We start from the raw sequence: 15,411 nt of genomic DNA, 5'->3' as shown, positions 1-15,411 counted from the left end.
TTCTTTTGGGAAACTCATCCATTCCCAAAGATCAGAATCTCTCATCGCCATTATCTTCCTGTACCTACGCTCCTTTCCCCAGATCTCATTGGCAGACAGATCAACCCTTAAATTAAATTGTAACCGTGACCAAAGCCAACCACATTGCCCCGCTGAGAGTTTTCCTACAGTGAGCGGCCTCGTGCCTTCGCACGAAGATATTTACTCCAGTTAATGCAGTGGGAACTGAGTCTCACTTTCCAGGAGGAGGGAACCTGACAATGCGGTGAGGACTTCCCGGGCCGGGTGTTAAATCAATGAGAGAGTAAAGCCGCCGATTTCTCAACCCCTTCCCCTCTTTCGGGCAGAGCACTAGCTGGCTTTCTTTGTTTGGTTCAGAAATGCCTGGGCGGGGAAATGCTATTTAGAGAAACATTTGAACAATAACTTAGACCAAGAAATGTGCTTGAACATGCTGCACGACCCACGGCTGTGCCTGGGCGGTGTTCAGTGCTCAGGGCTGGCTCCGGCCTCCGATCACCATCGCTGATTTGGGCTTCACAGAGCACCAGAGGCACTCACGTCCGACGCAGAGCCCCAGGGATGTGTCTCCATGAGTCACAGCTTGTTAATCATGACACGGGGAGGGTGCCATTTGCAGGACTGAGCTAAATAATTCAACGGAAGTTGTGTCAGCATTCTCACAGCACTGGTGCCCACCTCCATGGGACTCTGCCTGTCTTCCCTGGTGCCTCGTGGTCCGAGGACACTTCACAAGGCTCTGCTGCAGCCGCAGTTAAGGGTGCTCCTCTGCTATTGTGGCTACAGGTAAGCATTTAGTGATTTCTCATGACTCCACACCAGGAAGACAAACAATCCAATTTAAAAAATGGACAAGGGACCTGGATGGATACTTTCCCAAGGAGGACATACAGAGGACCCAGAGACATAGGAAAGGATGCTCAGTATCACCAACCATCAGAAAGATGCAAGTTAAAACCACAATGAGATACTGCTTCACACCAGTCAGAATGGCCTTCACTAATAAATCAACAAACAACAAGTGCTGGCGAGGTGGTGGAGAAAAGGGAACCCTAGTGCACTGCTGGTGGGAATACAGTCTGGTGCAGCCACTGTGGAAAACAGCATGGAATTTCCTCAAACAAAGAACAATGGAACTGCCTTTCGACCCAGCAATTCCACTGCTGGGATTATATCCTGAGAACCCTGAAGCACCAATCCAAAAGAACCTGCGTACCCCAACATTCATAGCAGCATTATTTATAGTAGCCAAGTGCTAGAAGCAGCCTAGGTTGCCCATCGGTAAATGAGTGGATCAAAAACTCTGGTACATTTAGACAATGGAATTCTATGCAGCAGGAAGAAAGAAGCAGCTCCTACCCTTCACGACAGCATGGGTGGAGCTGGAGACCATTATGCTAAGTGAAGTAAGCCAGGCGGTGAAAGACAAATACCACATGATCTCACTTATAAGTAGAACCTAATCAACAAAACAAACAAGCAAGCAAAATGGAACCAGAGACAAAATGGAAATAAAGAACAAACTGACAGTGACCAGAGGGGAGGGAGGAGGGGGACAACGGGGAGAAGAGGAGGAAGAGTCAAGGGACAGGTGTAAAGGACCCATGGACACAGATGACAGGGAGAGGCAGCACTGCACGTGGGAGGTGGGCGTGGGGAGGGCGGGGGAGAGTGATGGGGGGGGATGGGGCCAACTGTAATTGAACAGCAATAAAAAAAAAAGTGAAAAAAAATCAGTGATTTCTTTAAAGCAATTTATCTATTTCCCCCAAATAAGTACTGGCATCAGATCTACATCTCTCTGCTCCATCTCCCTTGGTGTCTTTCTGCTTTGTGTGCTGTAGCGGGTTGAATTGTTCCCCCCGCCCCCCCCCCCCCACCAAAACAAAGAGATATGTCTACGTCCCAACTCCTGGTCCCTGCCGATGGGACCTCATTTGGAAATAAGGTCTTGGCAGATGCAATCGAGTTAAAAGGAAGGCGTGTTGGATTTGTGGAAGCCTTAAATCCAGTGGACTGACGTCCTTATAAGAGAAAAGAGACGGGACTTTTGACACAAAGGGAAACCATCAGGGAGAAGATGGTCACGTGGAAAGAGGGGCAGAAGTTAGTTATTCTGTCACCAGCCAAGAAGCAGCTGGGTGACCAGCGGCTGGAAGAGGCAAGAAGTTTTTCTTCAGAGCTTATGGAGGGGACATGGCCCAGACAACACCTTGATTTTGGACTTTTGGCCCCCAAACTATGGGAAACTATTTGTTTGAAGTCACCGGGTTTGTTTACAGTGTCCCTACGAAGTGACATATTCTCTGTAGCAAGTGCTCAATAGTCCACATGGCCAGACAACGGAGGGGGAGTAATCATTGGCATTCACTCAGTTCTTGATGTACGCCAGGGAGTTTCTACACGTACCAATTCATCAGTGCCTTGCAGTTAAACCTGGCAAGGCACTATGATAATACCTAGTTTGAAAACGAGGGGAAAAAGGCTCCAAGAGTTAAATAATTCATCTCCGTCATCAAGGTAGCAGGTGGGAGAGTGTGCCGATTCAAACCTAGGCAGCCTGATCCCAGAGCCTGTTCCTGCAACCGTGACGCACTGCGGCCACCATAATAATGACGACGGCGCTGATCACAGCAGCGGAGACAGCCACAGGGATAACCTGATCTCTCCGTACTTGGATGGGGTCACAGCCCCGGGGCTTGAGCTTGAGCTATTTTTCTAGCCGAGGTGAGAGATTTTTGCTTACATGTCCAAACAGTCTCGCCAAATTCCCTTTGTAGCCCCTAGTATGAACGTGAAGGATGGTGAGTCGGGGTTAAGGGGATAGCGAGTCTGCGACAATCGAATGAAACGAAGCTAATGGCTCACCGGGAAATTGAACCAGCGACCTTGGCTTCATTAGCTTGCTCCCCAAGTAAAATACTCTTAATTGTGTTTTACTCTATAACATGGCTGAAAAGAAATTTAGCTACAGTCTGGGTGCCTGAGCTAAAAAATGTGAATTTTTCTTCCCTATGTCTGATATTATATATTAAGCAAACTTTATGGCTTTCAAATGAGGCCATTTTTGTAGCTCCTTTCTGTAAGTGGTATTAAATTCAGATGACACTGAATCTGTGAACTGTACATAAATCCTGTAAGTCCTTAGTTCTTCCAGTGATACCTTGAGCTATTTCATCAGAATTTAGGGATGGTGAAAGGCCCCATTCACGCCTTCACAGACATGAAGGGCACGCAGACACAGGTAACTGAAATGTCTGCTTCTGAGGCAGCATTCACAGTTCAGAGTGAGAGATGGCTTTACAGTTTATCTGCTTCAAAGAAGAAAACATCCGCCACATTTCACAGATGAGAAAACGGAGGCCCTGAGACGTGACGTGGCTTTGGCCTAAGGACACAGACTAGTGAAGACGAGCAGGTGGGCCCCTGCCTTCCTCATTTCTAATGTTCAGCCCTTTCTACTGTTCAGGATTTTACTTAACTGAGAAATCATAGGCACTTGACTTGATGCCATGCCCTTGTCCTCTGCATTTTCTTTAACTTTCTCGGTTAAGTTAAAATGTTAATAAAATATTGAATTCTCCTAAGTAAAATACTTTAATACACTGTTCTCACCGTACCTGAAACCTAATCTTTTTTTTTCCTTAAAGTTTTTTTGTTTTTTAAAAAAGATTTTATTTATTTATTTTTTAGAGAAGGAAGTGGGGGGGGGAGAGAGAGAGAGAGAGAGAGAGAGAAACATCAGCGTGCAGTTGCTGGGGGCCATGACCTGCAACCCAGGCATGTGCCCTGACTGGGAATTGAACCTGCGATGCTTGGTTCACAGCCTACGCGCTATCCACTGAGCTACGCCAGCCAGGGCTGTAATCTTTATGTAAGCATGTATACCTATGACTATGCATGTCAGTCTATATGTTACCCCTTCATGTTAAAGAAGAATGCCTTAGTGTGCTTACAGGGCTTTTCAAATTCACTCTAGGCACACTGAACTTTTTAGATAGACTTAGATGTTGGTTATTGATATCAACTGGGACATTCCATTTAGTTAATAACAACATATTTTTAAAAGACAAAGGCCAAATTGACTTCATATACTCATGCAGAACTTATGCAGATCAATTTCTTCTTGAAATACTAATTGTGTTCCCTAGGTGTGTCTTGAAAAATGTCCCATTGAAAACCCTGAAGGAAACAGGTTTGGAAAGCTGAAGAGTGAAGGAACGCATCTTGAGTCGATGCTGTAACCAGTAAGACCAGTTGCTGGAAGGTCGGTTCAGGAACACTGAGCTGTTGCAATAGTTCTTGAATGAGCGACTAGGACGTCTGAGACCACCCACAAGGCCCTGCCTTTACCAATACCCGGGAAGTGGTCAGCTTGGCTGCCCTATAAACCTGACTGTGGTGTTTTTCCTTGTGAAAGATAACACATATTAAAACCTTATTTATGGAAGAGTACTCATTTCAAGGTTCAGTTGTTATTACTCCAGTGAATTAGAAAACTAGGTTCTGTTTAGATGATGAAATTTTTAATCTGTTCACTGACCGAGGAGACAATTTGGTAATGAATGAATGAGTGGATATTTCATAGTCACGAAAGCGGTCAGTCTCATAACTTTCAGTTCCTATATAATTTGATACATGAGTGACACAAACATACTTGTCCAGTAGAGAAATGATCCCTATGGAATCTTAGGAAGTTGTTTATTTTATAAATTATATTGTTCTCCCATGTTGGATACACCATTGCTTCTTTCATTCATTAATTTTTCCCCTCATTTAAAAATTTTGTATTGGACACTAACGCCATTCTCGATGCTAAACACAGTATCACCTGGGCCAGGTATTAATGACGGGGGGCTCTGCCCAGTGAAGACATCTGTCCGGCGGGAAGCCCTGTTCCCGGGCAGTGTGAAGGCTTATATCCTAACAGAGTCTGAAGTGTGTTTGGGGAACCAGTAACATTCCTCCGTGCAGCCGCAGAATGCCTCAGGTTATTTCCATCAGAATTAAAAATGTGTCAGCTTTATTGATGTCCTGACAAAATTCTTGTGTCAATAGTGTCACCGGTATAAATCATGCTTCGGAAAAGGCAGGCTATTCAGTTTGCTTCCCGACGTTTGCACAACCCACGTGTGCAAGAGGACAACACCACACACACAGGACGCCTGTGAGGGCGCCGTGCGGCCTCCCATCCTCTGTGGGAGCCGGTGGGGAAGCAAACCAGGATTCATGCAACAAACGCTCTTTCCACTGCTTAAACCTGCAGTTACTGGGTTCTCCATGGAAGGCATCTGCCTTTTCTTTCCACACCCCAAAATTCCACGGAAGATGTTCGCCTTTGAAGTGGAAGAGTAATGCTTATCACCCTGGAACGTTTTGATGAGTTAGCTTTTCAGATTGTGACCACCAGGTGCGGATGTCGCACTGCTGAAGGTCTCTATATTTAGGCTACTAGAAAATGTCACACCGAAACTAATTTGGCTGGACTTTCTGTCTTTGTTCCACTGTGTCATCAACAGCAGAAATAAAGTCACACAGAGAAGCTAGATTTTTTTTCTTGAAGAAAACATTAGGGGGAGAAAAATCTCCTATGACAAAAACACATCCTTGCCCATGTGGAGGGTCATTTTTCATGAGGTAAGGTTTCCCGCGATGACACTTAGGAGAGTGTGGCGTCAATTTAGAGCCATAAAAAAAGGTCCCCATGGAGAAGAGGACCAAGACGCCACTCATTTACTTTACATGTGAAGTAGATGCATTTTTGCTTCTTCTGAAGCAAGCACGGTGCTCCGAGAGGGCACCCCGATGCTGACAGAAGGTGGCTTTCATTCCTAAACCCAACCTTTACTAATATTAAGGAAGAAACTCACAGGATTTACCTCACGTCGCTGGTCAGGGGAGAGAGTCCTTCCTTCCTCTCACCCTTCACAGGTGCAAAGTCAGATACTTTATTTCTGAGCTGCAACTTAAATGCTCTCACACTACAGGACACGTGTCAGAGAACTGACCCAGTGTCAGGAAGCCCAGCAGGAAATGTCATCTGGGCACATTTAATCTCGTTACGAAGGAGGGAGACCAAACTGATATTCTTTTGAGTATTACTCCCCCCAAAACTATATCCACTTTGAGGGCTTAAAACATTTCACTTTCAAAGGTTTTTAAAAAATTAGAATTGTTCGTAAGGTTTAAGCTTAGATACTATGGTATATTTAGTTTAAGTATTTAATTTTAAAGCAATCAAGTCCAATCAGTCTTTGAAAGTAAGATGAATATTTATTCATTTTGAATACAGTTGACCCTTGAATGACATGGATTTTAACTCTGAGGTCCTTTCTACATGTGGATTATTTCACTTTGTAGACAGATGATATAAACTTATGGTTATCAGTAAACATAGTACAACACTGTCAACTTAACAGGACGAATAAACACAGTATAGTCCTATACATGTATTTTTCGTTCTTTATGGTTTTCATTATAACATTTGTCTCTAATTTATTATAAGAAAGCAGTACCCAATACATATAACATGCAAAATATGTGTCAATTAATTTTATGCGGTTGGTGAGGCTTTTGGTCAACCATAGGCTATTAGTTCAGTTTGGGGAGAGTCAAAAGTTGTGTGTGGACTTGCGACTGTGCAGGGGGTCAGTGGCGCCCCTAACCCCCACATTGTTCAAGAGTCAACTGTACTTTCACTTAAAGGTAATTAATTCAGCTAGTGGATTCTTGAGCAGTCAAATGAAGCTTTCTTTTCAGATTGTTATTGCAAAATAATGCTTTTTAGGAATTTATAAATAATTGAAAGGGATAGAAATTAGAACACGCCTCTCTTTATAAACTTAATGACAGCTAAGTTCTTAAAATCTTCAACATTTTCCTCTTGGAAAATAGAAAGCAGAACCTGTTATTTCTTATATACCCTCTTCTTTGTTTGTCAAACCCAGAGCAGAAAGGGGGACATGCTCTCACTTCATTCTCAGGGATGTCATCTGGTCACTTCAGAACCAAGGCCCCCGGAGGTGCTGAAAATCACCACCAGGGCACTGGGGCTTAAACGGAAGGAAGTCGCTGCCCTCTTGTCAACCCCGGCCTGGCTCCCCATGGCAGAGGACAACCGGGTGGTCACCAGATTTTCCAAGTGACGAAAATGTCAGGACACCCAAAGTCATGGTGCCCCCAACAACCATAAGTTGGCTAGTTTGCACAGAACTATTAAGGCCGAAAAGTTAGAAACTGACAAGGGGCATAAACCCATAGCGATACTGGGTTTGTGTGCATGCACACAGAGCAAAGGTCAATACTGAGGCCACTAGCTGTGTACGTCAGACCAGATCACCCCTTACCTGAGATGGCGTTAGAATGGAAGTAGTTGTGTTTCAATTATCTGAATAATTATTCACTATTCTACTTTGTACACGGAGGTATAGAGCAATGAAGAGAATGACTAGAATGCTTTGAATTTCAGGGTACGTTAACATTTTTAGAGTAAATGGGTGTAATTCCATATATCACATTTAGCTAACAAAAATAGACCGCTTGACCGTGCATATTGACTTCAATTTATATGTAGCCTCACAAATACATTCATACAGGGATGTCCAGGAATCTTAAGTTAGAATGACATTTCATGGCAAGAGAAGCACCATTTTGAAAACTCATTCTGGAGGTAGCTATGGTAAAATCGGGTGAAGATGAGAAGGAACTGCCAAGTTCCCTTCCTGTCTATGCAGGTTCGGAAGAAATAAAGGAATGGTGGCGTCTGGGGAGAATGGGGAGTTACGTACTCTTCCTACAGGCGCCTGAATTCCATCACCCATTCTCACCTCCACCCCCTAAAAGACAGCCACCCAAACCAACAAGTCAAGGAGACAAATGCAAGGCAGAGGACAGGGTTATTCAGGAGCTGTAAGGAAAAGTGACCTGAACACTGGAGAGACAGCTATCCTGCCAGCACGGGGTGAGCCCTGGCCGCTGCGGGCAGTCAAAGCGGGGAACCACAGCACCCACCCAACCAGATCACTGCTTAATCGAAAAACGGGTGCAGCACATAGCGCCCCCCAGTGGACTAATTTCCAGGTTCTTCGCAGAACTGCCAGGGAACCACCCTTGGGCTGAAGGGGCCCCTAACTTTTTTTGGATATACAAAGGGTACAGGGCTAGGAAAAAAAAAAACCCTTCTCACAATATGAAGACCCCCAGCATTTATTCTGAATATTAAAAAGAAATGCATACTGTTCTTTTTTTCTATCATCACAAGTTGGATATATGGGTTATAACCGTTACTTGGAAAAAAATTGGCTGGTCCTAGCAGGGAAAAAACATCCCTCAGCATTTAGTGTTATGAGACTTGTCAAAATACCACCTCAGCCGCCCTGGCTGGTGTAGCTCAGTGGATTGAGCATGGGCTGCGAACCAAAGCGTCGCAGGTTCGATTCCCAGTCAGGGCACATGCCTGGGTTGCAGGCCACAGCCCTCAGCAACCGCACATGGATGTTTCTCTCTCTCTTTCTCCCTCCCTTCCCTCTAAAAAATAAATAAATAAAATCTTTAAAAAATACCACCTCGGCACATTGTGCTACATGGATGCTTCCTTCCTGGAAGCAGCTGTCATCCGCATGTTGGTGGGAACCTGTGTTTCAACTTAATTTGTGGAGATTTCCCTTTATTTCTTTCCTTCCATCTTAGATTTAGGCTTTTCATAAAAATCCTTAGAGGCATCACTAAAATATTCCACAGTAAACGGTCGGTCTTGGTTCTAATCTTTAATACATTCTCACTTACATGAGTAAACAGCATTAGCTTTCTGAGAGTTACTCTGTTTTTCTGCCAAACGTCTGACGGCTGGAAGTCAGCCTCTGTTATGGTGACTAGTGAAGGTCTGCTCACGTTGGAGATTGCTATACTGAAAGCCCTTGGAGTTCACAGGCCCTAGAAAACTCCTTTCCCACAGGGGTTCCTCAGGCAGTGTTGGGGGCTGCTGGTGACAGCAACTGACACAGATGCGTGTGCATGCGTGTGCACACATGTGCATGCGTGGCCTCTTCTTGCAGACTGCGCGCTCTCTGAGGGAAGGGCTCCGCTCCGTTCACCGTCTGCTCGGCGTCACGGGGCCGCTCAGCATATATATGGTAAGCAAAAGTAAAACCGGTTGAATCAATGAATTCCTTCCACGAAGTGATCGTTCTAAGTGATGCCCGGTGAAGTAACTAGGGAACTGAAAATCATGGAGAACAGTCTAATGACCATGGTAATTTAGGCTGAACAAAAAGGAATGCTAATTGGCCATGACTGACTTACAAAAACGGCAGTTCCACGCGGTTCACTCCGCTGCTTCGTTAGACTGACGGCTGCCTCCCTCCAAGAACCTCACAGTATCCGTCTCGCTCTCCCACCGCATGCCTTCTCCGATGAGCAGGGAACTGAAGCTTCACCCGCTCCCCAAAGTCAGCAGCACTACACTTACTGTTCCTGAGGCGCAGAGGAATTCAGCAGCCCACCCTGTGCTGGGTTATGCGGGCCTTCCACTTCGACAACCATCCGGGGGCCGCGCTGTGCTGCAGGCACTGCACTAGGGACTGGGGATCCGAAGTCCTGATGACGGAGCCTCAGCTCCTGGCGCACCGACAATACAACGGGGTGTCCACACAAGCAGCGGGGCCAGCACGTGGCAGTGATGATAGCAGTGAGGAAGGCGGCGTGCAATGGAAACGCAGTAGAGGGGCAGCTGATTCGGACCAGGAAGAAAGAGAGGGGGGAAGCCCAATAGGAAGCTTCCAGTCGAGGCTGGAAGGGCGGCCAATCAGAAGGGAGCAGCTGGGTGCACAAGGGGTGTCTGCGGGAGGCGCTGGAGGGAATGCTCAGGTGCCCCCACACAGGGGCCAGGAGAGGGAGGGGCGGGAGACAGGGCCAGCGCTGTGAACGGTATTCAGAGCGGAGCCAGGTGGTGGTGAGCCTACGGAAATGGCCTGATAGGACGGTGGGCTGAAAGGTTTTCATAAAATAACCCTGGTGGTGTTTTGAAATGTGATTACACGGCCAGGACTCATGAGTGAGCAGAAGGCACGGACTCCCATTCAGTCCCCTCAGAGGCCTCAAGTGACTTATCTGAGGTCACCAAGCCAGTTCTCTCGCAGAGGAGGAAACAGCATCCACACCTCGGAGCTCACCCACGTGACACTCCCCGATGCATCACCTGGTCGCCTGTCCTCAGTTTCTTTGAACTCTAGACAGAATCCTTTCCAGTGCCAACCAGGCTTGTTAACAACATAATTTTTGCAGACTGTAAGAATGACTTATAACAATTATTTTCCACAAATAGCAAGCATTTGACAAGTACCCAGTATTTCCCCAGTTGTATATATGTTCAAAATTTCCAAATTTCTCTAGTAAGTTTTTGTTTCTTCCTAGAACTGTAACAGAAGCAGAAAGCTGAGGCTCCAATGTATACAAGTTTGAGTTCAAAGGCTTATTTTAAGATGGCAAACATTAAACACACTGTTTCAGCTCGATGATTAACGCCACAGATAATAGCCGAACGCGTTTTCTTGCACAACTGATAACATGCTCACACAATGAAGACACTATGTTACTCTGAACTATTCAACATGCCCCGAACTAAACGCCAGCATTTGTTTTTTAATAGTTTGTGTAATCTCACCTGCTAAGACCCTTATCTTCATAAAACCACTGAGTTCCTGAATAAATATTGTGCCACAGATTTAAATCTTCTGGGGGATTTGATGCAAGTGGCTGCTGGATTTTACGTCTCAGAAGCTCATATCTAAAGCAAAAGACGAGCAGAAACATTGGGATTATCTCAACTAATGTTATTACCAACATCCAGGCTGTTCTGTGGGATGAGTATGCGGTGTGTAAATGGAAAGGAAACATGTTAATTTATGATCACAACATTTTTCCAGGTTATTCTATCCTGACTCAAGTTTCCGATATTCAGTCATTTCGAAACCATCAACTGCATTCACGGTTTTCTGCTATCGGGGAGAATGATAACGTTTTAGATTTCTTGTATGTCAGGCTTGCTAATACTTCATTGTCAGGTCCACCCAAAGCAGAGATACAAAATGCTTATAAAGTTAATGATTTTCTAAGATTTCAGCCATCAGTACTGTATAAACAATGATAACATTACCAACTCCACCGTCTTGGCTAGGGATCAGGTTTGGGCTGTTATAAAGCCATTTCAGAATCATAATGCTTTCCTTTCTTATCTGTATCTCTGACCACATTCTTTAGAAGTTTGCAGATAGAGAATAAAAAAAAAAGCCCAAGAATTATGTGTTAGCTTTGGTATTTTGAGACCTATTTGTGCAAATGTATCATTTAGAACAAGCATCAGGGTTTCCCGACATAAAATAAAAATGCGCTTTGAAAATCAAGGGAAGGGTTATGTCAAGAATTGTTAGAGAATCACGGTTGCTGTTCAGGGCTGTTAGTTCTTCACAAAGGTGTGGTAATTCTGCCCTGATGAACGTGTATGGGTTCCATACACGTCAAGATACACAGTAGGAAATTATATGAGATTTTGAGTGTGGGACACTCAATGAGGAATTAATTCTATGTTCACATGTGAATAAAGGCCCCCTTTCCCACCCGGGGAGACGAGACCGCAGCTAAATCCAGAAGCACAGTCGCTTTTTCTTACCTTAAATCGGGCCCGTTTGGCCGGGAGGGTGGCTGCCAGGAAATCCCGACACAGGACTCACTCAGGGGGACCGCAGACAACGGGTGGACGTCCTCGGGCAGGCTGGGGTGGGTGGTGACGCGGGTGGGCAAGCTCTCTGTGCACCCTCCCAGGTGCCCACCACCCCCGGTGCAGGCCACGACGGTGACAGAGTAACTCGTGAAAGGAATCAGGGGAGTGACCACGCGACGTAAGGCCGAGGGCGTGACGTCGGGGACTGCGATGGCAGGGTCGGGCATGCGGACCTCGTAGCGGAGCACCTGTCCGTTCTGGATGAGCGGGGGCTGCCAGGTGACCTGGAAGGGCCGATAAACCCAGAATCAGCGTGACCGCCCGGGCACCGCGCGCCGGAGGCTCGCAAGGCCTAGAGCTGCGCTCGGTCTGGCGCTCAGCGAAGTCACTTTCTAAGGGCCTGCTGTTGCCGGAGACCGCAGCGAAGGGTTTGGGGTCAATTAGCAGCACCCCGGGACCTCAGTGCCACAGTTTGCTGGGCTTGGCGTTCAGTCTCGATACTTTCCAGGCCCATCGGACTAATACGCACCTTGGAGACCCACGTCTGCTGCGGGGCATCCGAAGGACACGGAGCGCACCCACGGGGACAATTCACACATCCGCGCGCGTCCGCGGGGCAGCCAGCAGCGGGAGCTGACAGGTTCCTGGTTCATAACTCAATTACATGACACACCAGAACTCCTTGCTTTGCGTCATTAGTGTGCATGCTGAAGGTATAACGACTTTTTTTGGGGGGAGGGGGATGGTGGTGAGGGCTCGTTATTTGCATTTTTTGAGGGTGTACAATGGAGCCCCTAAATCTCACTTGTGCATGTTGCGGAAAGTCAGGCAGCAACAACGCCTCCCATCCTCAAAGAGACGAGGCACGCAGTAGGCTGTTTCAGAAGCAAGAGAGGAGGGCGATCTTCGGCTCACGGACCTGAGCGTCAGCAGAAACAGCGGTGTTTTATGATGAAGTACCGCGTTTCACGTTCCTTTTCTCTCCTGGGTCAATTCTGTAAGCGCTCAGCGGTAACACCTTTTGCTCGAGGGCAAAAAGGACCCTAGCAAAAGCTCACAGGCCCTGAAAACATTCACTTATTTATACGTCATCCTAGTTCATCTCTTTTATTGTCGCTTTGCCACGTCCCTTACATGTGAGAGTATATATTTCATCTCCCAAACAGAGGGTGAGCTTCTCAAGAGGGGGACCTGGATTTTATACCCATTTGCTGCCAGGCCCACGGAGATGGAGTTCAGGAAGTAACTGGAATCGTGGCTGATTAAAATGCACGTCTGCCTTAGCACACAGTTATTATACTTTGAAACTTTGAAAGACAAACTTTTACAAATGAACACATTAATATCTCCATTTGTAACCTCATACAAAATCCAACTGAAAAAAAGAATAAAAAACTTAGAAGAGAGGACTAGCCAAAAGGTTCTATACTAAATCAAAGAGAAAAAGTTTCCTCCAGAAGGAATCCCATTGGAGATTTTCACAGGGTAGTTACAAAAAGCGGCGGTAAAAAAATTGCCTCCCCTCTAACCCAGTGTCAGTCGGGCAGTTGCTTAATAACTGTCTTCATTTGCAACAATGGCCCAATAGAGGATCTGTCTGGATGTAAAAAAAGATCAAAGAAACCTAAAGCAAGCAAAGGCTGCCGAACAGGCAGGCGCAGGCTGCTATTTGTTTGGGGAGGGGGTGGTGCTGTACTCTTTGTGGGCTGGAGAAGTGAGTCACGTTCAAACTCAAGGGGCTTCTTGGTACTCACTTGCAACATAAATGAAAAACGAAAGGGTTATCGCAGCTAAAGCGAACCTGACTGATATGTGGAATACCAGTTCTTTGCTTCTCCAGCCAGAATGTTCTGAGCAGTCAGCCAAGGTTTGGAGCCCCTTCAAAGAATTAAACTATTAAAAGTTCTTTGTATATTATGGGGAAATCCTCTATTTTTCTATGGTAGGTGTTACAGATGTGTTTTCCCAATGTGTCTTTTGAAGTTTAACTTTTTTTTGAGGGGTCTTACGTCTTGCAGAAAACAATAAAATTCTTTTCTAGCTAAATAAAACTATCTTTCCCTTTTAAAGCTGCTAAATTAAAAAAATAATTTAGAAAGAGCCCCTGCTCCCAAACTTTACATTACATAAAATTCTTCTTCATATTCTTCTATGCTTTCTAAATATTAAAGCTTTAATTTATTTAAATTAAGTTATCATAGAATATGATAGGTCTATTTTTTTCTTACAGGTAAATGGTCAGTTAGTATGACTTCTAAAGCAAGGCATTCTTTCCCCATAAAATGTCACTTCTCCAATAAGTCAAGTTGCCACATGTACTCGTCGTATCTGCACCTAAACTCTCTAGGCTGCTCCAGTGACCTCTTGTTCATTTTTATGCCAACACCATGTATACTATTGTGATTCAGTGACTTCCCAGGAATCGTACACACTAAGGAGGATGCTACCTCCCTAAATTGTCTTTTCCAAATTTCTGGGATATATCTACCATCTGGTCTTCTTTTTAAAATTACAATCATTTTTTTTCCAGCGTGAAACAAAACCAAACAGAAACCTGGCTAATGTTCTGGTTTGGCTGGTGCTGGGCATGTGTGTTGACTCTTTGAGGACTGATTGGTTACGGAAGCTGACCCGATCTAGAAAGAGGGCACACTTTCCTTCTGCTTCAACGAGAGGAAGTCCAGTCCAGCAAAGACTCCTGGGACCACAGTGCTCGCATGTGAATCCCAACTCTTGCTCCTTCTGTAATCTTAGGCAGATCACTTAACCTCTCGATCCTCAGTTTTCCTGCCTGTGCAATGGGGATGATAATAATAGCATCTATCTGATAGGGTTGGAACAAGGATTCAATGAAAATAATTCCTGGAACTTAATATGAACTCAATAAATATTAGTTGTCATTATGATTTCCTTCCATAAGACTTTATAGTCTGTTTTTCAAAAAAAATTGTTTTGGTGGTTTGCTTTAAGCAAACATCAAAGACTGTCCCATCTTTAAAAATAGCTGAGAATGGTGGTTAAGTGTCCATTCCTTTTACTTTGGTTAAAGTACAGCCCATAGTAAAGCTGAGTCTGGACACAATGCCGGTGTGGACACTATTGCCCCTGGGGACAGCTGTGAGATGCCCCTCCCTCGCCAAGTGGGTCTAAACTTGCCTCTAGCAAGCTGGCAAGCCGTGCCCACTGTTTCCTTCCTGGGTGAGGCTACAAAGTCAAAAGGAGGAATTTAAAGAAAGAAAAGGCTTGGTGACTGATTTTGAAGACTTTTGATTGCTGTTTACTGAATCAAATAGAATTGTGCGTTGAGCCACCGTTCGAAAAGGGTCTGTTCTTTTTTCAGACCTGCCTGCTATGTGTTTCTTAGACAGGATCCAGAATAACGTCCACTGTACGGCTCTGCCTTTGTTGAAGGGGCTGCGTTTATGCCGCATCCTATTGATTGGTTCTGCCACCGAAGTTTTGCAAAATTCCCTCAGGATTCAAACAAAAAGTCATTCCCGGAATGATTAATCACTCCAGGTTTGTTTGCGGTTTTCTTTTGTTTTGTTTTTACTTTGAATGAAGAACAATTCTTAAGATTACCCAATTCATAGAATACACCCTGTACATCATGTACTTCCAATTAACTTCTTTTGAGCCTTTTATACACGGGATTCTATACGCAGTTGATATTT

The 15,411-nt window shown here is 45.2% G+C and overlaps 1 protein-coding gene across 1 annotated transcript in view; it reads right to left on the bottom strand.

The window, feature by feature from the left end:
* The window catches only part of USH2A (usherin), a 516,227-nt gene that overhangs the window by 159,143 nt on the left and 341,673 nt on the right, over positions 1-15,411 (bottom strand). The window contains exons 42-43 of the mRNA XM_045859450.1: positions 11,687-12,021; positions 10,682-10,804 (exon numbers count right to left, since the gene is read on the bottom strand). Coding sequence (XP_045715406.1) covers positions 10,682-10,804; positions 11,687-12,021 — 458 coding nt within the window. The remainder of the gene's footprint in view (positions 1-10,681; positions 10,805-11,686; positions 12,022-15,411) is intronic.

This window comes from Phyllostomus hastatus, unplaced genomic scaffold, assembly GCF_019186645.2.
Source record: "Phyllostomus hastatus isolate PE091 unplaced genomic scaffold, TTU_PhHast_1.1 phas_contig_148, whole genome shotgun sequence".
Taxonomy (NCBI): Eukaryota; Metazoa; Chordata; class Mammalia; order Chiroptera; family Phyllostomidae; genus Phyllostomus; species Phyllostomus hastatus.
This window is presented reverse-complemented; position numbering and strand designations above follow the sequence as displayed.